At 42.4% G+C, this 20,870-nt stretch overlaps 1 protein-coding gene across 2 annotated transcripts in view; it reads left to right on the top strand.

Annotated features, from left to right (window-relative positions):
• The first annotated feature begins 200 nt into the window (after positions 1–200).
• The window catches only part of shq1 (SHQ1, H/ACA ribonucleoprotein assembly factor), a 62,941-nt gene continuing 42,271 nt past the window's right edge, over positions 201–20,870 (top strand). Inside the window, exons 1-9 of one of the 2 annotated variants that reach the window (XM_012961357.3) lie at positions 201–367; positions 1,718–1,868; positions 3,685–3,749; positions 5,211–5,333; positions 7,453–7,604; positions 9,911–10,023; positions 13,021–13,133; positions 15,755–15,909; positions 17,106–17,159. In XM_012961357.3, coding sequence (XP_012816811.1) covers positions 1,726–1,868; positions 3,685–3,749; positions 5,211–5,333; positions 7,453–7,604; positions 9,911–10,023; positions 13,021–13,133; positions 15,755–15,909; positions 17,106–17,159 — 918 coding nt within the window. In that variant the 5' untranslated portion in view covers positions 201–367; positions 1,718–1,725. 2 annotated transcript variants of the gene reach the window in all.

Consider the following 20,870-nt stretch of genomic DNA (forward strand, 5'->3'; position numbering starts at 1 on the left):
GCTGTTGTTGTTTAACTGCAACTCACAAAGCATCTGCTAATATTCATACGCGTTCCGCTGCTGCCTCCCTCACTAAAAGCTGCAATCCTGCGCTTATCAGCATGGTAACACATCTTCCCGCCTCCTTCGTACTCCTGACCAATCACAAATAAAGTGACGTAATCCCCACATTCCTTTCTCTACGCCGCTTCAAAGCCAAGAACGAGTCTGCCAATAGCGGATTTTGATTGGCCAAAGGGAGGTCCCGCTTTAATCTCAGCACCAATGGGAGCGCTCGTTTTCCTGCTGTTTTTGGAACACGTGTAGACCCGGAACTAGGAAGACACCAGCGTGCTGAAGAAGAATCGCGGATCGTAGGTGAGGAGAGGGAGGCAGCGCTTTGTACTGGGGATTTGTGTAACTTGGTAGTGGAGCGGTACTACTCCCATAAGGTTACTGCTAGCTAATGGCTGTGGGACTATCTCCCCCGGCAGTGACTAGTAGAAAGGCTCTGTAATGTATGTGAGGATACGGCGGCCTTCCAGCTGTTACTGGAGATAAATATATATATATATATATAATATATATATATATTGTAAGGTGATGGTTACGTGGAGGGATCCAGAAAACTACTGGTTTAGCACACACCTAAACCATGTGGAATTCTGGGAATTGGCCTTTCTGCATTGTGGTGTTGCAGAACTGTACATCTCAGACTGAATCAATACATTAGGCGCCAGTGTTTTTCCTTTATTTGCAAGAATATCTTGTACAATGGAAACAAATGATACATTACAGTGTTCAGCATATACTCACAAATAAAACCAGTGCTTTTCCCTATCAGGGGCCGATAACTGAACATTTATTTAGTCAACACCGAAATGTCCAATCCTCAGTATGAGGTCCTATAAGTGGAACCTAGGCAAACTAGTTCTGGACACTTTTTCCCCCTATCCTTAGGGTGGTACAACTAGGACTTTAACCCTTCTATTGTCCTTGGTGGAGCTTCATGTTGCTCACTAGATACTCTAAGCCTGTCTTTCACTCCTGGAGTGAACTACCCACCATTAGCTTCACCTTCTGGGCCTTCCTCTGCCCAGGCTCTATAACATGCAGGAAGGTGGAATCCAATGAAAGATCAATAAGGGTTGACTTCCCCTTTTATGGAACAAAACAATTTCCTCTATTGTCTACAGTTACTAAACTGCGAGGAAAATAAAGGGTTGGCTACCATCAGTCTTCTATACACACACTAAAATGACTAGATATGTTACCTTGGCAATCCTCTGTCATACCTAATTGGTGCTTGCACAATACAGTTAGTGCACATATCCCAGTCGGGTAGGAGTTATGCCAGTAGTATTAGCTGCAGTGGTTTGATGGCTAGCTCCAATGTGATACTTGCCCAATGGGATTTTATAGCCAGCACCATTGATATTGGTTTGGCAGACCTTATATTTTCCTCCATATCCCACATATCCCAGTCGGGTAGGAGACAGGGAACTCCTTTAGTTATGCCAGTAATATTAGCTGCAGTGGTTTGATGGCTAGCTCCAATGTGATACTTGCCCAATGGGATTTTATAGCCAGCACCATTGATATTGGTTTGGCAGACCTTCTATTTTCCTCCATACACATATCCTTCTTCCACACATTGGTCATTCAATTTGATTATTGGTGGTTTTGTTGTCTGGGTTATGGATCAAACATTGAGCAACTTTCATCATTTCTGTTCTAGTGGAAATCATGATAACCCCTGCATTTGACATTAGTCAAGATTCAGATTTTCTTACAATAATTATCAAGGTTCCGTATGCCAGAGCTTCAGAAATTGATATTTACATCGAAGGCGATGACTTCAAATTCTACGCCAAGCCATATTTCCTGAGGTAAGGGATATTTCATATGCTTTGGTTTGTTTATACTGCAGGCATTTATCTATGATCTTTCAGCTTAAGAGACTGGCAAATATGGAACTCATAGGCCTCTTCCTGCTCTTAGGCTAATGTCCAACAGGGCGATTAGTCACCCGTTATACATCCCTGTTACCACGGGAAACTAATCTCCCTAAAAAGCCATTCCACCGGCAACAAAGAGAATCGCTGGTGGAAAGATCTACGCATCACTTCATTTTTTTAAGGTTGCACCAAGTTGCCTGCAGGAAGTAACTTCGTACAACTTCAGAAAAATGAAGCGACACGTTGGCCACAAAGCCCCGGGCCTAGGGCGGCATGCCCCCCCCCAGTGCAGCCAATCAGTATGGGGTGATTAGTCGCCCACGGTAGCATAGATTTATCATGGGCAACTAATCTCTCTGTGGGGCATAAGCTATGCTATAGGGTGGACGCTTTTGCTACGTAAAGTTGATGGGGTTTATTGATGTGGTTCCCAGCCTTCCCTGAGTTCCATGGGCCATATTTTTTATATGTGTTTTGCAAAAGAAAGATACTACCATTTGAAGCTGTTCCTTCTTCAAAACATTTTAAACAGTATTAGCCAGTGGACCACAGAACCCTCATATAAGGAGTGATCTATATAATACACAAGAGGCACAACTCTTCTGTAAACTTTATCCAACTAAACAGAGCTTAGTGATGCTGTTATTAGTGATGCAGTTATAATTGGTGCTTAATGATGTAATTTGTGTCACATGACATGTTTATTAAAAAAAAAAAAATGTACCCCCTGTCAGCCCTTGACTGGCAATCTCTGGATTCTGGATGCTCTAAGATGCCATAGACAGTCACTATTTCTTTGGGCTGGTGGGGAGCTGTTTGGGCCTCTGGGTACTTTTTATGCAAGGGCCTATTTTGAATTCCAGTCTGGACCTGGTCCCTGCTGTAAAATATGATGATATCATAAATTCATAGTTTAGTGACCTGTAGAAAAGCACTCAACACTCGGTCTTTGTGCCTGGTCATGGAACATCGGTATAATAATCTTATATTTTACAATAGGTGATACATTATTCCCTATATAAACTAATTCTTATAGTCTCATAATTATTCTATATATTTTCGACATACCTTCCTGGACATGCCGTTCTATCCCTCTGCTTCAGCTTGTGTATGTAACTCATTAAACTTCTAAGATCGCAAGTTCTGCAGGGCAGATGCTGCCTTTCTCTTGTATCTCTTAAAAGCATTGTGTCAGCACTTGTTCTTCAGTAAATTGTTTTTTCCCAGCTCCTTAGGGGTTCCAGCCCAAGTAAGTAGCCCTGATTCAGATTAAAGTAGATCACAGATTGTTATTTCTATACGGAGTGGCAGTATGGATCTCTGGCCTTTGCACACCAGGGAAATTATATCATCCAGAATAAACACTATTCTGGTAGCTGGTATATTAAATTATGGTCAGTATGCACAAGGCTAGTTGCTATAATGAACAAGAGTGATGTCTCCTCCAGGGAACTACCCCACGCAGCTCTAGTCACCTCGTTTATTATGTGGTTGAGGCTGCAGTCCTCTGTGCATCGCTGCGTCGCAGACTGGAATCTCTCATAAAGCTTTTCCAACTCAGCAAGCTACATCGGATAAGGCTATGACCGGGACTTTTTTTTTTGGGCCGCTGGCTGTTTACTCAGAAGACCTGTAGAGTGGATCTATATTTAAAGCTCTGCAGGCCTAGTCACGTTATTATTACTGTTTTGTGTGCAGTTATTGTGACTTTCACAACATCTAATTCTGCTTTTTACCCCGTGCCCAGGCTGGCACTGCCAGGAAGGATCGTAGAAGATGGAAGACAAAAGGCAACTTACAATGCTGATGACGGTAAGGAAATAAGATCATTTTTGCTATTGTTTGTTTGTATCATGCAGTTTCCTCTTTTACAGTGCTTGAGTTATTAAAACATACATCTTTATTTCCCCTTAGTATTTGTGTAGTCAATGTGTTAAAAGATGAGTGTGTTGGTTATTCCTTCTTGCTGCACTTGCAGTTTGGAACTGGCAGTATACGGGATGGTATTGACTGCTGACATGACCATGCCTGCCTGGCAAGCTGAAACCTTTATCCAATTTTTTATCTTTTTATTTTTTTAACAACTTGCAGCCGTTAAGTGGTTAAAAGAGACATGTAACTACCAAACTACTGAATGTATAATCGCTCACAGTGCTCTTCTGAGCACTCATAATATTAGCAGTTTTACATTGTAAATTTGTAACAGGAGCGCCCTCTGCTGTCCTTTTGGTGACTGGCCAGACAGAAGCTTAAAAGAGGAAAAAAACTAATATCAAGGGGTGAGGATGTCTAACAACTTGGCACCTTCAGTGATTTTAGCTTTCCTTCTTCTTTAAGTAACTGATACAGTAGGCATCTCCTGATGTTACTGTGCTCCTGAGCAATTTAATATTAGGTTGATGGCGTGTATATGTGTTGCATTTAAACAATGCTCTTGTCTTGATCCCTCTTGGGCTCATTGCCCTTTAAAATCTGTTCAGGACCTTTAGCTTAAGGGCAGTTGCATACAGGGTGATTTTGACTTTGCATTTTGTAACTCCATGGACACAGGACATAACCTATGCATGATATGTAAGAGAAATGCATTACCAGCTCCCTAGCCGCGGGGCAAGTACTTTTTGAACTCTTGCTTTGCAAATAATCACAAACACTAAAGGTCCCCATACATGGGCCGATTGTAGCTGCCGATATCGGTACCTTTAGACTGATTCGGCAGCTTATCGGCCCGTGTATGGGCAGAAACGACGGCCATACCCGACCAATATCTGGCCTGAAATTGGGCAGATATCGATCGGGCAGGTTAAAAGATTCAGTCGGATCGGGGACTGCATTGGCTCGTTGATGCGGCCCCCGAACCGACTGCCCAATTGCTGCCATTAGTCTACATGTTCCCCGATATCGCCCACCCGTAGGTGGGGATATCGGGTGAAGATCCACTCGCTTGGCAACCTCGCCAAGCAAGCGAATCTTCACGTGTATGGGCGACAGATTACTTGTTATATAGTGAATAATGTACCCCTTTTGTAATATATAAAGATATTTTAAGTCCCCGTGGCATTCACATGACCATATAAAGGTACAAGGCAAAAGGCTGAACTCCAAGGTGACTCCTAATTTCATCATATTTTACAAGAAGGGGTCATGTGACAAATTGTGTCACTGAGCACCAATTATAACTGATAAAATCACTAAGTACTGTTTATAACAATATAATTTACAGGATATTTATAGCTCTTTTATAATATATATTTGCTAATAGATCTATATTCACAGGTATCATAACAGTTAGTGTACCAAAAGAAACACCTGGACAGCATTTTGAGGGTCTGGATCTGCTGACTTCCCTTCTGGCACCTCGAGGATCAAAGTCAGCCAAGCCCCTGGTAGAAGAAATTGGTGAGTATCTGGCCAATCCCCTTCTGTCCCATCAGCACTGTACACGCCCACATTACTATGGGTTGCTTTGCTTTTAGGCTAATGCCACACCGGGCTGTTTCTTGGCCTGCGTATATGCCTGCATCAGTTCTCTCTTGTTTCTGTGTTAGCTTGGGTGCAGACATATGAAGTGAATATGGATACTCGTGTGTTTTGGTGGTGATATCCAGGACACACGAGGGAGCGAATGTCAGCAGATCAGCTGATTCCTTGGCCTGTGTTTATACGGCAGTATTCAGAACGGCAGTTAGTAAAGAGGAGCTGAATGACAAACCAATCAATATCTAGGATTTAAAAATATTGATCTTGGGATCGTCCGCCCACCATATTGAAAATCATTTACATGCATAGCCAGCTTAAGAGCTTTCGGCAGTCTCCGAGTGTCTGTGTTAAGGGCTCTTGTGCGGGGCTCTGGGAGAAGTAGTGCTCATCTCCTTTCAGTGCAGTCAGTCATTCACTTCAACCACATTCTGTCGTTTTAACACGTTACAGAGCAGAAGTGGCAGCCTACACAGTTATAAACACGTGGTGTTGACTTTCAGCTTGCCTATGTATGGGGATAGCAGGAAAAGTACTTATTAATTATGAATGATGCAGTAAAAAAAGGCCGGTTACTAATTGCCCATATTATGGTGAAATACCTCTGGGACGACTTCTTTCCTTTAAATTCCAGAATCCATCACTACAGCTTTGGACAAGGGGTAGGAGGGGTTGAATGACTCTGCCAGCCTGAGGGGGGTGGGGAAATGGTCCCTGTCGGTCACAGGCAGACTATCATGGATTCCTCTGGAATCTGACTAATCATATACAGGTATAGGACCCTTTATCCAGAATGCTCGGGACCAAGGGTATTCCGGATAAGGGGTTTTTCCGTAATTTGGATCTCCATACCTTAAGTCTACTAAAAAAATCAATAAATCATTAATTAAACCCAATAGGATTGTTTTGCACCCAATAAGGATTAAATATATCTTAGTTGGGATCAAGTACAGGTACTGTTTTATTATTACAGAGAAAAGGGAATCATTTAACCATTAAATAAACCCAATAGGGCTGTTCTGCCCCAATAAGGGGTAATTATATCTTAGTTGGGATCAAGTACAGGTACTGTTTTATTATTACAGAGAAAAGGGAATCATTTAACCATTAAATAAACCCAATAGGACTGTTCTGCCCCCAATAAGGGGTAATTATACCTTAGTTGGGATCAAGTACAAGGTTCTGTTTTATTATTACAGAGAAAAAGGAATCATTTAACCATGAAATAAACCCAATAGGGCTGTTCTGCCCCAATAAGGGGTAATTATATCTTAGTTGGGATCAAGTACAAGGTTCTGTTTTATTATTACAGAGAAAAAGGAAATCCGTTTTAAAATTCTGAATTATTTGATTATTATGGAGTCTATAGGAGATAGGCTTTCCGTAATTCGGAGCTTTCAGGATAATGGGGTTCCGGATAAGGGATCCCATACCTGTATATCAGCATATTTTACATGAGGCCAGTTGAATTAACTCAGGTCAGAAAGTTGCCTATTTTTCCCTTTACAAAAAGACATTGATTGAGTCTCTGAAAATGCACTTCCCTTATGCAGTCTGTGTGTGTATAATGCAGTGGGTGCAGCTAATGGTTGTACATTTGTCTCTGCGGCCCTGGAATGACGACATTGAGAATTGTCTCAATTGGATTCCAGCCTTGGACAAATCTTTCTCTCATGTATTGATCCCTGCAAATGTATTGCTATTCCCGTGCTTACGTCTGTCTGTCAATCACTATATACTGCCTGCATACGGAATGAATTGCTTCCAGCGCTTCTCTGGCCTAATCTCCAACACAAGCACATCCCATTTGTAAGGCCCATGGTTTCCAGAGCATATTCAGGTGTTTGGGCTGCTTGTTGGGAAAGGACCACATAGGTCCATTGGTCGGATCATCTCCCGACAGGTAATCGTAGACCCCTATTATGATGGGCTGATCATTGGCCCTGATTTTTGGGCATTTGTTTGGGGATGTTTCTCATATTATGTTTGTATTGTTAATGGCAACATTTACGGACACACATAAAAATGATTAAACTTGCAGGGTCTTCAGACAATGTTGTTGAGGAGGAAGAAGATGAATTTGATTGGCAGATAGAGCAAACTCCTTTCGTGGAACCCACAGAAGAGGCCCTCCAGTCACAGTGCACTTATGGCTTTGGAAACTTACGGTCAGGGGTCTTCAGACGGTTGCAGGTGAGCTGGCTTTGTAGGCTGGAGAAGTGGCACCTCATTGGGCTAGGCACACAGAGATGTGTATATGGTCTGCCAGGCTGAATATTTACATTGGTGACAGGCAGATTCCATTCATGTCAGTGATTGAAGATGCTGGGAGGGGACAGGTATCTGCCATTTTTGATATAGAGAGACGCAATAGGGCTCCTTTACACAGTAATTGCATGTATTGACGCCAGTCATTAGAGGTAAGTGCCTAAACGTTCTCCCCACAATTGGCATAAAGCAATATTGTGCCCACCTAGTCTGCCAAGATGAATCCAGATGCACCTTTTGCCGCAGGGGATGCCTGGAGCTACCGCCCACCTTGAAGGTGCTGGCAATCCCAAGGTTCCCAATCCAGGCTGCATCAATACGTACAATGTACTTAAAGAATAATGCACAAATATTTAAAAGGGGTAGTTCACCTTTAGATTAACTTTTAGTATGATGTAGACATTGATATTCTGAGACAATTTGCAATTGGTCTTCATTTTTATTTTTTTTATGGTTTTTCCAGTTATTTAGCTTTGTGTTCAGCAGCTCTCCATTTGGTATTTTAACAGCTCTCTGGTTGCTAGGGTCTTATTTACCCTAGCAACCAGGCAGAGGTTTAAATGAGAGATGGGAATACGAATAGTAGAGGGCCTGCATAAAGTAAGAAAAATTAATAATAATAGAATTGTAGCCTCACAGATCAGTTGTTCTTGGCTGCCAGGGTCAGTGACCCCCATTTGAAAGCTGCAAAGAGGCAGATAAGAAAGGAAAATCATTCAAAAACCATTTTTCCGCCTAAGCCTGGTCCTACCCCCCCCCCTTTTCTATCTCTATTGATGGCACCCTCATCAACCCCGTCGATTCGGTGCGTTGTTTGGGGGTGATCTTTGACTCCAGTCTCTCCTTTTCTAACCACATTAACACCACTGTCAAAACCTGTCACTTTTTCTTACGCAATATTGCCAAAATTCGTCCCTTTCTTTCTACTGCAACAGCTAGGCTGCTCATGCATGCTCTCATCCTATCCCGACTTGACTACTGCAACCTGCTATTAACCGGCCTCCCTAACTCCCATTTTTCCCCCCTACAGTCTATATTAAACACTGCTGCCAGAATTCTCCTCCTCTCATCCAGGAGAGTTCACGCCCTTCCCCTGCTAAAGTCCTTATCGTGGCTTCCTATCAAACAAAGAATTTCTTACAAACTTCTTCTCCTAACCTTCAAGGCCCTCCATTCCTCTGCTCCTCACTCCATCTCTTCCCTTGTGTCTCCGTATGTTCCCGGCTGACTCCTTCGTTCCTCGCAGAGCAATCGTTTGGTTGCGCCCCCCACTACTACTGCTGTTTCCCACCTTAAACCTTTCTGCCTGGCTGCCCCCTACATTTGGAATGCCCCCCCTGATTTCCTCCAGAGAGAATCCTCCCCCAGTCTTTTTAAAACTAAGGTTAAAGACTCCCTTTTGGAGCACTCGCCCAGCACCTGATCTGGGAACTGGCACTTATATTGTAGTGTCACCCACTGTGACCTACAGCACTTATATTTGCCTATTTGTGTCTGTAAGTTACCCTCCCATATAGATTGTAAGCTCTACGGGGCAGGGACCTCCTTCCTCTTGTGTCCTCGACTCTTAACTTATTGCTGCTGTATTTATCTGTATTTATTATTATTATACTTTGTATTTATCTATTATCTTATTAACACCCTGTTTGTATTAATGTATTCTACTGTACAGCGCTGCGTACATAAGTAGCACTTTATAAATAAAGATATACATACATACATACCATAGAAAAATAAATAATGAAGACCAATTGCGTATTTGCTAGGAACAGGACATTCTGTAATATACTAAAGGTTAACTTTAAGGTGAAGCACCCCTTTAACTCCGAACGCTGAAAATGACACCCTGGCAGACAATTTTATACAGCTCCGTGCAGGGGAGCTGCTGCCATGAAGTGAGTTGGGGGGAGAGACCCCCCCCTTCACACCCTCTGGCGCAAAAAAGCTAAGTTTGGGGGTGTGGCCTGCTCAGGTGGCTAGGACCCCTAAGGCGGCGCTACCTCCTTGTGTTAATGCACAGGAAATAACGTAAGTCAGGCTTTAGCTGAAAAAAGGAAGATATTTTTGCATAAAGGGGTGCAATTATTATCCGGTATTTACATTGTGTTCAGATATGTTAGATTTTTTTTTAATAGTGTTTTTAAGCTGCGGTTTTGCCGGCGCAGGTTTCGTCAGCCTTTTAATGCTGTGTATTCACCTGCATTATACATCGCTCTCTGTCCCGCTTTTAGGAGGAATTGAATGATGTTATTGACTTAAGGGATCCAGACGTCACTCCGGCATCAGAGCGCACGCGGAGGCGTCTGGCAGCTGAAAAGGCGAAGTTTGACCCTGATCATTACCTGTAAGTGCCTTTTAATGTCTGCACAAGAACATATTTCCCTGTAGGATTGGGCATGGCTGTGTGGCTGTCTCTGGACTCTCTCCATACAGCCATGAATGTCTGGGCTTTGATTTCCTGCAGCTTATTAACCATTGGTGGGTGAAACTGCTGCACGGCTCAGTCCAGGAATGCTGTGGGCTTTCTATGATGCTTAGAATTTCTAACATAAAGCCATGTCCTATTAAAAAAATGATAGGGGCAGTAAACCCACTTTTTCAGCATTGGATCAATGATAGGGCTTTCCTGTTGTTTTGATAACAAAAACAATATTTTTGGGATTTCTTGAAAACTGGGAAGTTGAAGCTACTTCATGTTTGGCCCTTATGAGGTAGATAATTAGATTACTAATTTACAACCCTCTCCTTTGATTTTTTATTAGCAGAAGCCCATGATGCAGAAGATTATCTGTTTGCTAATAATTTAATTATCTCTCTACATTCACAAAGGCCAATGGAGTAGCTTTCAGTTCCCTGTTTCACTCAGAGGTAACAGAAACAAAGGGTTTTTTTATGATGAAAATACAATAGGCATTTAATAAATATTTATATATATATATATTTATTATTATTATTATTAACATTTATTTATAAAGCGCCAACATATTCCGCAGCGCTGTACAATGAGTGGGTTTCAAGAGCATATATATATACTGTGTGTATATATATATATATATATATATATATATATATATATATATATATATATATATATATATTAGTCCCAAAATCGGCACTCGCCAAAATAGCGAATTAGAACCGGGTGCTAACCATAAATAAACATATTCTCCTTCAGAAAGCACTCACGGTATTTGCAAAAAAAGCAAGTATTTATTTACACAAAAATGTCTACGCGTTTCGATCCATATAGGATCGTCATCAGGACCTGGATGACTCACTGACAATAAGTTGGGTGCTAACCCAGATCACTGGGTGCTATAACTCTACAAGGCATTCCCCAGGATTTCTGAATGGACTTATACAGTCTGCTTTATGCTTTTACCAGCACTACACGCTCCTAGCCTGTCGGTATCTGCTGCTGCGTCGTATTGACAATAGGGTCCCCCAACATCGGACTCCTGGTCATGCACGTAGCTAGCCGCAGGCACCTCAACAAACCGCTAATGAGCACTGTCTCACAGCGCCAATTATGACACTCATGTCAGTACACTCCGCTATATGCCGAGGTATAAGTATACTTAGACGCTCTGAGGAGCGCTATGTGAACTACATGGTTCCCTTTCTTGATACATTGCCACCCTCTGCAGCACAATATTGTGCTTACGGTGCTCTTATCGCTTCCTTGTGCCCCAAGCCGCCAGCCTACCTATGTGTATGAGCGTATTACTTAACAGTATGGACAAACATATACAAATTACCACAGCGTCCTTCGAATCAGAGCGGGTACTGGGAGTTGCAGTTCAGCCACACAGTGATTCAAGCGCCCTTTCTTTGCACACTTGTTGCATTTTATTTATTTCACTGGGATTTCCCGCTCCTTTTACACAGGGTGATTCACTTCTCTTGCACTTTCTACTCATTTTTGGTTTCCTTTGTAATTGTTTTATTCAAATTGTGTCTGTACAGTGTCTGGTGTTTAGACACACCCACTCTATGATGTCATCAAGGCTTGCCACTGCTGGGTTTATCAGGGGGGTTTGATTGCCACATCTGCACTTTGAGAAAGGCTGCTTGTGTGGCCGAAACGTCAGTCCTTGATCCAAATAAAACATTTTTGTTTTTTGCATCTAAGACCTGAGTGTGCGGCATATTCTTTCTAATTTTATATATATATATATATATATATATATATATATCAAGTGCTACTAGGATACGCAGCACAGTTTTACAGTATAATAACATTCACACAGGGTGAACACACATTGTAATAAATAAATATAGATATACCTAGATTAAAGGAGAAGGAAAGGCTAAGTCACTTGGGGGTGCCAAAATGTTAGGCACCCCCAAGTGACTTACATGACCTACCTTGTACCCCGGGCTGGTGCCCCCGTTAGGAGAAAACAGCACCAGCCCGGGGCACCTGTAGACACCGCTTCCTCCTTCCTTTGCGTGCTGCTGCCGAAATCCGTGGGCCGGCGCATGCGCAGTAGAGTGAAAAGCCGACTTTAATGTTTATGTTCGGCTTTTCACTCTACTGCGCATGCGCGCACAAGCGAGGAGGAAGCAGGTAGCGCCGGCAGCTGCCCCGGGCTGGTGCTGTTCTCTCCGTACGGGGGCACCAGCCCGGGGTACAAGGTAGGCGTTCTAAGTCACTTGGGGGTGCCTAACATTTTGGCACCCCCAAGTGACTTAACCTTTCCTCCTCCTTTAAGTGCCATGTGATAAGGGATAGAGAATATAGAGCTTACAATCTAAATATCTACAGTTTTTAATATTTCATGAACTAAACAGGGCAAAAGAATCAGAAGGAATCATTCCAGATTCTTTGTACTTGTGAGGTGGTTAAAGCACCAGTCTAATAAGAAGCCCTCTGTATAAGCAAACCCCCTCCCTTCCCCCAGCCTCAGCCTTCGTTAGGCTTTGAGACAAGGAGTAGCTCTTTATACAGAAAGTTTCCTAGTAGACTGGTCATTTGTTTTAACCACCTTAAAACATCCTGGAAGTTGGAATGACTCTTACTTTCAATTTCAGGTCAAGAAATAAGGAAAAAACAGATATTTTTTCCGTTAAAGAACAAGGAATCCAGTCACTGAGTTTTTATTTCTCCCTGAACTGATGCTCCTTTTAGTAAAACAATGCACCAGCCTGCGGGGGGAAAAAACAAACTCACTTTCTGAAAGCCAATGACAAAAATTCTTTCCCTTTCACCTTCCAGTTGATGGAGTCTCCTTACTAAAAATGTTTATCTGTCTAAGGACACCTAGGGCTGTTTGTATAATGATAGGAGCAACTTCCTCAGCCACTGACTTATTGGAACCCGGCCTTTCTTATCTTTCAGCGCTGATCTGTTTGAAGAGGAGCCTGTTCAGCATTTACTGAAATATCAGCCCTGGTGGGTGGCTGAGATACACGCAGGATGCAGTCTGTCAGCAGAGAGTCAGGAGAGAAGAGGTAAAAGGTGTCATTAAACAGATTTATGTTAGTGCTTGGGAAGTGCAGAGTCAGCCCCTCTGTGAGATGTTCTCTGCTTGTCTCTAATCTCCAGTCATTATTATAGTCTGCCCTTAGTAGGGGGTCTTACAATAGGGGGTACTCAGAGTTTGCTGTATAAGACTGCAGCCTTGTGCCTTTATATGGTCACAGAACCCCTCAGTAACATCTAATATCCTTATCATTTACAGTAGGGGGTACATTATCCATTCTAATATCCTTATCATTTACAGTATGGGTGTACATTACCTCTTTTTAATACACAAGTGATACTCAGAGTTCCCTGTATAACTCAGCCTGCAGCCTTGTGCCTTTATATGGGCACAGTACCCCTCAGTGACTGCTAATATCCTTATCATTTACAGTAGGGGGTACATTATCCCTTATAATATATGAGTGATACTCAGCGTTCCCTGTATAACTCAAGCCTTGTGCCTTTATATGGTCACAGAACTTCTAATATCCTTATTTATAATACAGGTATAGGAGCCGTTATCCAGAATACTCTGGACCAACAGTATTCCGGACAAGGGGTCTTTCTGTAATTTGGATCTCCATACCTTAAGTCTACTAAAAAATTAATAAAACGTTAATTAAACCCAATGGGATTGTTTTGCATCCATTAAGGATTAATTATATCTTAGTTGGGAACAAGTACAGGTACTGTTTTATTATTACAGAGAAAAGGGAATCATTTAACCATTAAATAAACCCAATAGGGCTGTTCTGCCCCCAATAAGGGGTAATTATATCTTAGTTGGGATCAACTACAAGGTATTGTTTTATTATTACAGAGAAAAAGGAAATCCATTTTAAAATTCTGAATTATATGATTAAAATGGAGTCTATGGGAGACGGGCTTTCCGTATTTGGAGCTTTCTGGATAACGGGTTTCCGGATAAGAGATCCCATACCTGTATTCTATCTATCTATAATCTATTTACAGTATCTCAATTAAGTAAAGGGATATCAGTCATTGTCCTATTGCTTGCCGTAACATTATACCATAATAGTTAAATTTACAAAAATGCACATCCATGATCTTCAGCATTTGGTGCTTTTCTTCAGGTTAAGGGGAACTTGCCTAGAATTATACTGCACCCTATTGGACCGTTCACAGCACAAAAATTAATAATTTACTGCTGTAGATACAGCAAATAAATATATGTGGGAGACACAAGCCCTTATGGAATGAGGTTCCTTCCACTTGTTCCTGCCCTGTTGTACGTAAGCATGCCGGCTGCTGAAAGGCACGCGGGACCGATCGGGGGAGGACAGAAGGCAATTGCCTGCGTTCAGCTAGATAAAATGATTGCAATTAAACAGAATAAAAAGACAAAGGGGAAAAAAAAAAAATCTCATGTCTGCTTCTATGGAAACAGACCTAGTGATTAGCAGGGAACTGTGATATTCAGCCCCGGGGAGCTCTCATACAGCTGATGGGGAGCGGGGAGCGGGGGGCCTGTGTTGCCAACTGAACTCTGTGGCCGTGATTACCAGAAACTGCTGTGCAGATTGAAGCATTTATACTGGGGGGACACGGGCTCAGCTGAGCTGATTGTAATTAAGGTTCTGTTGCTTTGGGTCCATATTGAGAAGCTGCAAGTTTGGGGTCTATGTGACGTCACTTATATATGTGGGTGCAGCCTCTGGAGACTGGGTGCCTGGGACCTGGGTGCACAGGCTCTTGTCATACACAGTGACCTTTAATTGCTGTAGCACTGGCAGAGCTTCTGGGGTGGATGGGGGTGTGAACCGGGTCCTGAACGACAGCCAAAATGTTCCAAGAAAATAGCTGATTGGTTGCTATGGGTTACTGACCCTGGGCAATCCTTGGCCATTGTTACTAGATAAGCCGAATACTCTGTGTTTCTTTTAAAGAGACAGTAAAGGCTTTAGCATTTAGAGTGTTCTAAGGGCTGTGTTAGAGGGCGACAAATCTCCATTGTTGTGGGCAACAAATCTCCCCGATATGCCATCCCACTGGCTTGAATGTAAATCACCGGTAGGATGGCATATACAGCGCGGCGATTTCCCAAAATCGGGCGCCGCGTATGCCAACCCACTGTCGATTTACATTCTTTATGGTGGGATGGCAGTTCGGGGAGATTATTCGCCCGCAAAAAGGGAGATTTGTTGCGGGCGACTAATCTCCCCATCTACCACGGCCCTAAGGCATAGGGTTGGGGCAGGCAATATATGATTGACAGCTGGCATTTTTAAATGCTTTTATTATGGGTATGGATGTGTTGTTGAAAAAAAGAATGTGCAGTAGGTTGTAATTCTTCAGCACAGTCTCTACCTAGCGCCAGCGCAGTCATATTTATGGTTTCAGTTTCTTCTGTTTCCATTGATGCCACGCGGCATGTATACTGGCAACATGTGGAACAACGCCAGCACACTTAGGGTTAAAGGAGAAGTAAATCGTTTTTTCCCCCCCAAAGCTGCACTGCTCTGCGCAACAGGACGTCATGTTTTGAGCTCCCAGTGGAACCTTTTTATTTTGTTTCTTGCCTGTTTTGTGTGAAAAGGCAGAAATTGGCACAGTGGGCACCAAATGAAGTGCGTTTCAATTATTTCAGTTTCCTTCAGTGACAAACAGAAGGAGCAGCTGAGAAAATTCACAAACAAGTCACATTTGCTTGATAAGAAAACGCAGCAACAAGCCTACCTGGGGCTGATCGATCTCCTCCTGGCCTACTGCTATGAAGTCCGTGTCACAGAAGGCGACCAAAATGTAAGTGAATTATCTGTCCGCTGAGCCGGTTGTGTCTTGAGCTCTTATTGTTTGATGCTCTTTGTGTCACTCGCAAGCTGCATCAAACACACAATGATAAAGATAAATTGGATTATTAAGGGACCAAGCTTCTTTTGTTCTGTATAGACATACAGGTATGGTTTCTATTATTCAGAATGCTTGGGACTTGGGGTTTTCCAGATACAGGGTCTTTCTATAACTTCTCTTTAATGCAAAGGGCACACACAGCGGATTGTCTGCTCTTCTCTGCCTGCATTTTGTACATGAGTGGAGGAAAGTGGCTCTGCTTAAATGTAGCTCCACACAGGCCAACGCCTGGCCAGTCAATAGAGCTACGGGGGTGAGCACATGAAAGCGGATCTGTAAAGTGGACAGTCCACTATGTGTGCCCTTCCCCTAAGGCTGCTAAGAACATTTATGGGTGCCATAAAACTAGGGATGCAATGAGTCCACTATTTTGGAATCTGGACAAACCCCGAAGCCACGGTGGGGTTACATTTTTAACTTCTGTGTTTATGCGACAAGTGATGGAATCTTAAGGATTCAGGCTGATCCCAATCCTGCTGAAAAAGGCCAAATCCCGAACCGAATACTGAATTCGGTGCATCCTTACATAAAACATACCACCTAAGTATGCCTGTTTAGGTGCCATTTATCCATGTGCCAGGCTTGCCACTTTCTGATCTGGGCCCAGTCTCTTTCGATCAGCCTCATGGCCTAAAACAGCATAATTATAAATCCAAAATGTTGGGAGTTAAGAGAAGTAAAAGCTTATAAGGTGGGCTCATCAAATTGTATTAAATGCATTTGTGACTCCTGGAGGCACCTGAGCTGCTTCATCAGAACAATTGTTATGATGCTGCACATTTGTGCACTATCATTTTTCCCTTTTTCTATTGGCCCTGCAAGCTTAGTGGTTCTTACAGGGCTAAACAATTTGTTCTGCTGGAACAAAAGCCTGTCTAGCCTTTGTGCTACTGGAAGGAATACTATCCAGTCATGGTCCCAACTACAACCAGCGTCTCTTGGCATTGACTATCCTGGGATACTGAGAATCCCAGTTCAGTACTAGTTAGGCCATGGGTCAGTGGCACTATGCACTAAGCATGACAGATCTACATGATGGACTGTAGAAATACTTACACCACCATAATAACCAACCCTCTGTGCCACAGGTGGAATCTGCCTGGAACATAAGGAAGTTAAGTTCAACTCTCAGCTGGTTTGAGGTAAGAATTTACATTCCTATAGAACATTTTCCTGTGCTACAGAGGCTCTTTCAGAGCTCCGTGTGGCCCTGCCAGTTGATTTCAGCTGGCCATACATGATTAAATCTGTTGGGCAGGTTGGCTGATTCGAGATGCAGTGTTGACCATATGTATGTATGTATGGCATGTTGGGGGCGGGTTTTGACAAATCATTGAAATTCACCCCACCCAGTAAATTTTTCTTTGAGCTTCTTAAGCTGGCTATACACACGTGCTCCCTGACAGTACGCGGGCCCTCCCTAACAGATATTTGGCCAAAAATCATTGATATATATATTAGGCAGGTTTAAAAATCCAGTTGGGCCAAGGACCAAATGGACTCATTGTGTCCTCACAGCCTGCATTGGCCTTTGCTACCACCCAATTATTGGCCCCACATAGCACTCAACACATAGGTGGCCATATTGGGCAAAGATCCGCTCGTTTGGAGACCTCATCAAATGAGTATATCTTCTGGTGTATGGCCACCTTCACTCATTTGGCCGTTTAATATGAAGGACACAAGAACAGTGAGCAACAACATATATAATCACAAATAAGGAGGCCAATGCAAACACAGATTTCTCTTTGTTCATCGTCTTCCAATCTGTCATTCAAACTGCTGCTTGGTTGCTAGGGTAAGTGGCACTGTATCAACCAGATAATAGTTTAAAGGGGTAGTTCACCTTTAAAGAAATGTTCAGTGTGATGTAGACATTGACATTCTTAGACAATTTGCAGTTGGTCTTCATTTTTTTTATTTTTTGTGTCTTTTTCGTTATTTGCTTTTTTTGTACAGCAGCTCTCCAGTTTTATATTTTAGCAGCTCTTTTTGTACAGCAGCTCTCCAGTTTTATATTTTAGCAGCTCTTTTTGTACAGCAGCTCTCCAGTTTTATATTTTAGCAGCTATGTGGTTGCTAGGGTCTCTTGTACCCTAGCAACCAGGCAGGACTGAATAGAAAGATAAATAACAATAGCAATACAATTGTAGCCTCAGAGAGCAATAGTTTTTAGCCTGTTGGGGGTCAGTGACCCCCATTTGAAAGCTGGAAATAGGCAGAAGTGGAATGCAAATAATTGAAAAACTATTGCCAATAAATAATGAAAGCCATATGGAAAGTTGCTAGGAAAATGCCATTCTATAACATACTAAAAGTTATTTCAAAGGTGACCTACCTCTTTAATAACAATAAAACTGTAGCCTCACAGAGAAAGTTTTTTGGCTTTTGGGGTCAGTGACCCCCATTTGAAAGCTGGAAAAAAGCAGAAGATGAAGGCAAATAATTAAAGACTATAAAAAATAAAGACCAATTGAAAAGTTCCACGTTCTATAACATACTAAAAGTTAAAAAAAAGTGTACAACCCCTTTAAATCCCTAATTGGAAAACAGCAGAAAGATTAAAACTTAAAGGGTTGGTTCACCTTTAAGTTAACTTGTTATAACTCTGTGTTATAGAATGGCAAATTCTAATCAACTTTTCAGTTGTTCTCCATTATCTATTTGTTATAGATTTTGAATTGTTTGCTTTCTTCTAACTCTTTACAGCTTTCAAATGGGGGTCACTGACCCCAAAAGCTAGAAAACTATTGCTCTGTGAGGCTACAGTTTTATTGTTACTGTTACTTTTCATTTCTTATCTTTCTATTCACGTAATTTCCTATTTATATTCCACTCTCCATTCTCATTGAAACCATTTTCTGGTTGCTAAGGTAATTTGGACCCTAGCAACCAGATAGCTGAAGTGGAACATAAAAATGCCTGGTTTATGGTTTAACTGGGATCAAGTACAGGTACTGTTTTATTATTACAGAGAAAAGGGAATCATTTAACCATTAAATAAACCCAATAGGGCTGTTCTGCCCCCAATAAGGGGTAATTATATCTTAGTTGGGATCAAGTACAGGTACTGTTTTATTATTACAGAGAAAAGGGAATCATTTAACCATTAAATAAACCCAATAGGGCTGTTCTGCCCCAATAAGGGGTAATTATATCTTAGTTGGGATCAAGTACAGGTACTGTTTTATTATTACAGAGAAAAGGGAATCATTTAACCATTAAATAAACCCAATAGGGCTGTTCTGCCCCAATAAGGGGTAATTATATCTTAGTTGGGATCAAGTACAGGTACTGTTTTATTATTACAGAGAAAAGGGAATCATTTAACCATTAAATAAACCCAATAGGGCTGTTCTGCCCCCAATAAGGGGTAATTATATCTTAGTTGGGATCAAGTACAGGTACTGTTTTATTATTACAGAGAAAAGGCAATCATTTTAAAAAAAACATTTGAATTATTTGCTTATAATGGAGTCTATGGGAGATGGCCTTTCCGTAATTCGGAACTTCCGGATAACGGATCCTATACCTGTACTATGGTTTTTTCTCATTTTAAATCTTTGGTTTAGTGGTGCACTGGTAGGCCTGAAACTTATAGGCTTGGGCAACATCCTAGGTTGTGGGCGGGTCACGGGCCAAAACTCACAAGGCCTCTCCCCACTAGCCAATCGAAAAATATATATAGGGGGGCGCACAAGACAAAACGCAAAATTTCTGCAAGAAAAGTGCTTTTATTTTTATGCCAAACACGACATGTTTCGGGCCCCTTTCGTGCCCTTTATCAAGTGTGATATATATTTTTCGATTGGACATTGGCTGAGAGTGCGACTCTATTGCTGGGGGTTTGATGCATGAAGTCTGGAAGGCTGAGCGCAGAGGATTTATCTATTAGAGTATTATCTCCCCACTAACCCAATCTGGGGATGTACCACTGGAGAGACCACTCATCTGACATACTATCTGACCATCAGAAGAGGCGGGGGTTGGAATGGGTTCTTAACCTTTAGGGCCATGGCACATGAGGGAGATTAGTCGCCCGTGACAAATCTCCCTGATATGACATACCACCTGCGAAAATGTAAATCGCCGGTGGGATGGCATATGTGGCGTTTCCGCAAATCGCACCGCCGCGTATGCTATCCCACCGCCGATTGTCGCGGGCAACTAATCTCCCTTGTGTGCCACGGCCCTTAGGATTTACCCGAAAAAAAGAGACAAATCTAAAATAGAATAAAATCAGCAATTCTTCTTATGTGAGGGGTTAACTGTGCACATGTGAGGCAGGGATGAAGGAAATTGGCTTCTGCTGCTCCCGGCCCCCAGCCGCTTGAACCGGAGCCAGAAATAATACAGGGCTGTGCCAGTAATGAGGAGAGAGCTCCAGCCTTTGCTGTAGATGCCGCTCTCGCTGGCCAGGCGTCTTACCAGGCCCTCTGAAAAGTGTCCACCTTGGAGAAACATTGGCAGGGCCGCACTCAGCTGGGGAATTACTATTTTCATTTTATGAATGGAGGATTCAGAGGGTAAATCCAGCTCTTTGGAAGAAAAGCCCAGTTGCAAAAAGATTGTTTGTTTTGTGCCCCGTGCCAAGAAGCAGCGGGCAGCCTGCACGCCAGGAGGTGCTTTCTTTCTCTGAATTAGGCTTTCTGCCTCTCTGGATGTTTCAGGTCCATTGAGGAATTGCTCTGTAGCCATTTGTCTTAAAGGGAACTAAACCATAAATATATATAGGTCACATTAATTCCCTATCGATGTGGGGACACGGGCCAGTGATTATCTAACAAATCATTCCCCCATTAGCAGTTTGAATGCCTGTCTGAGCAAGCTGACATCATTTCTGTTTTTTATTA

This window comes from Xenopus tropicalis, chromosome 4, assembly GCF_000004195.4.
Source record: "Xenopus tropicalis strain Nigerian chromosome 4, UCB_Xtro_10.0, whole genome shotgun sequence".
NCBI classification, from domain to species: domain Eukaryota; kingdom Metazoa; phylum Chordata; class Amphibia; order Anura; family Pipidae; genus Xenopus; species Xenopus tropicalis.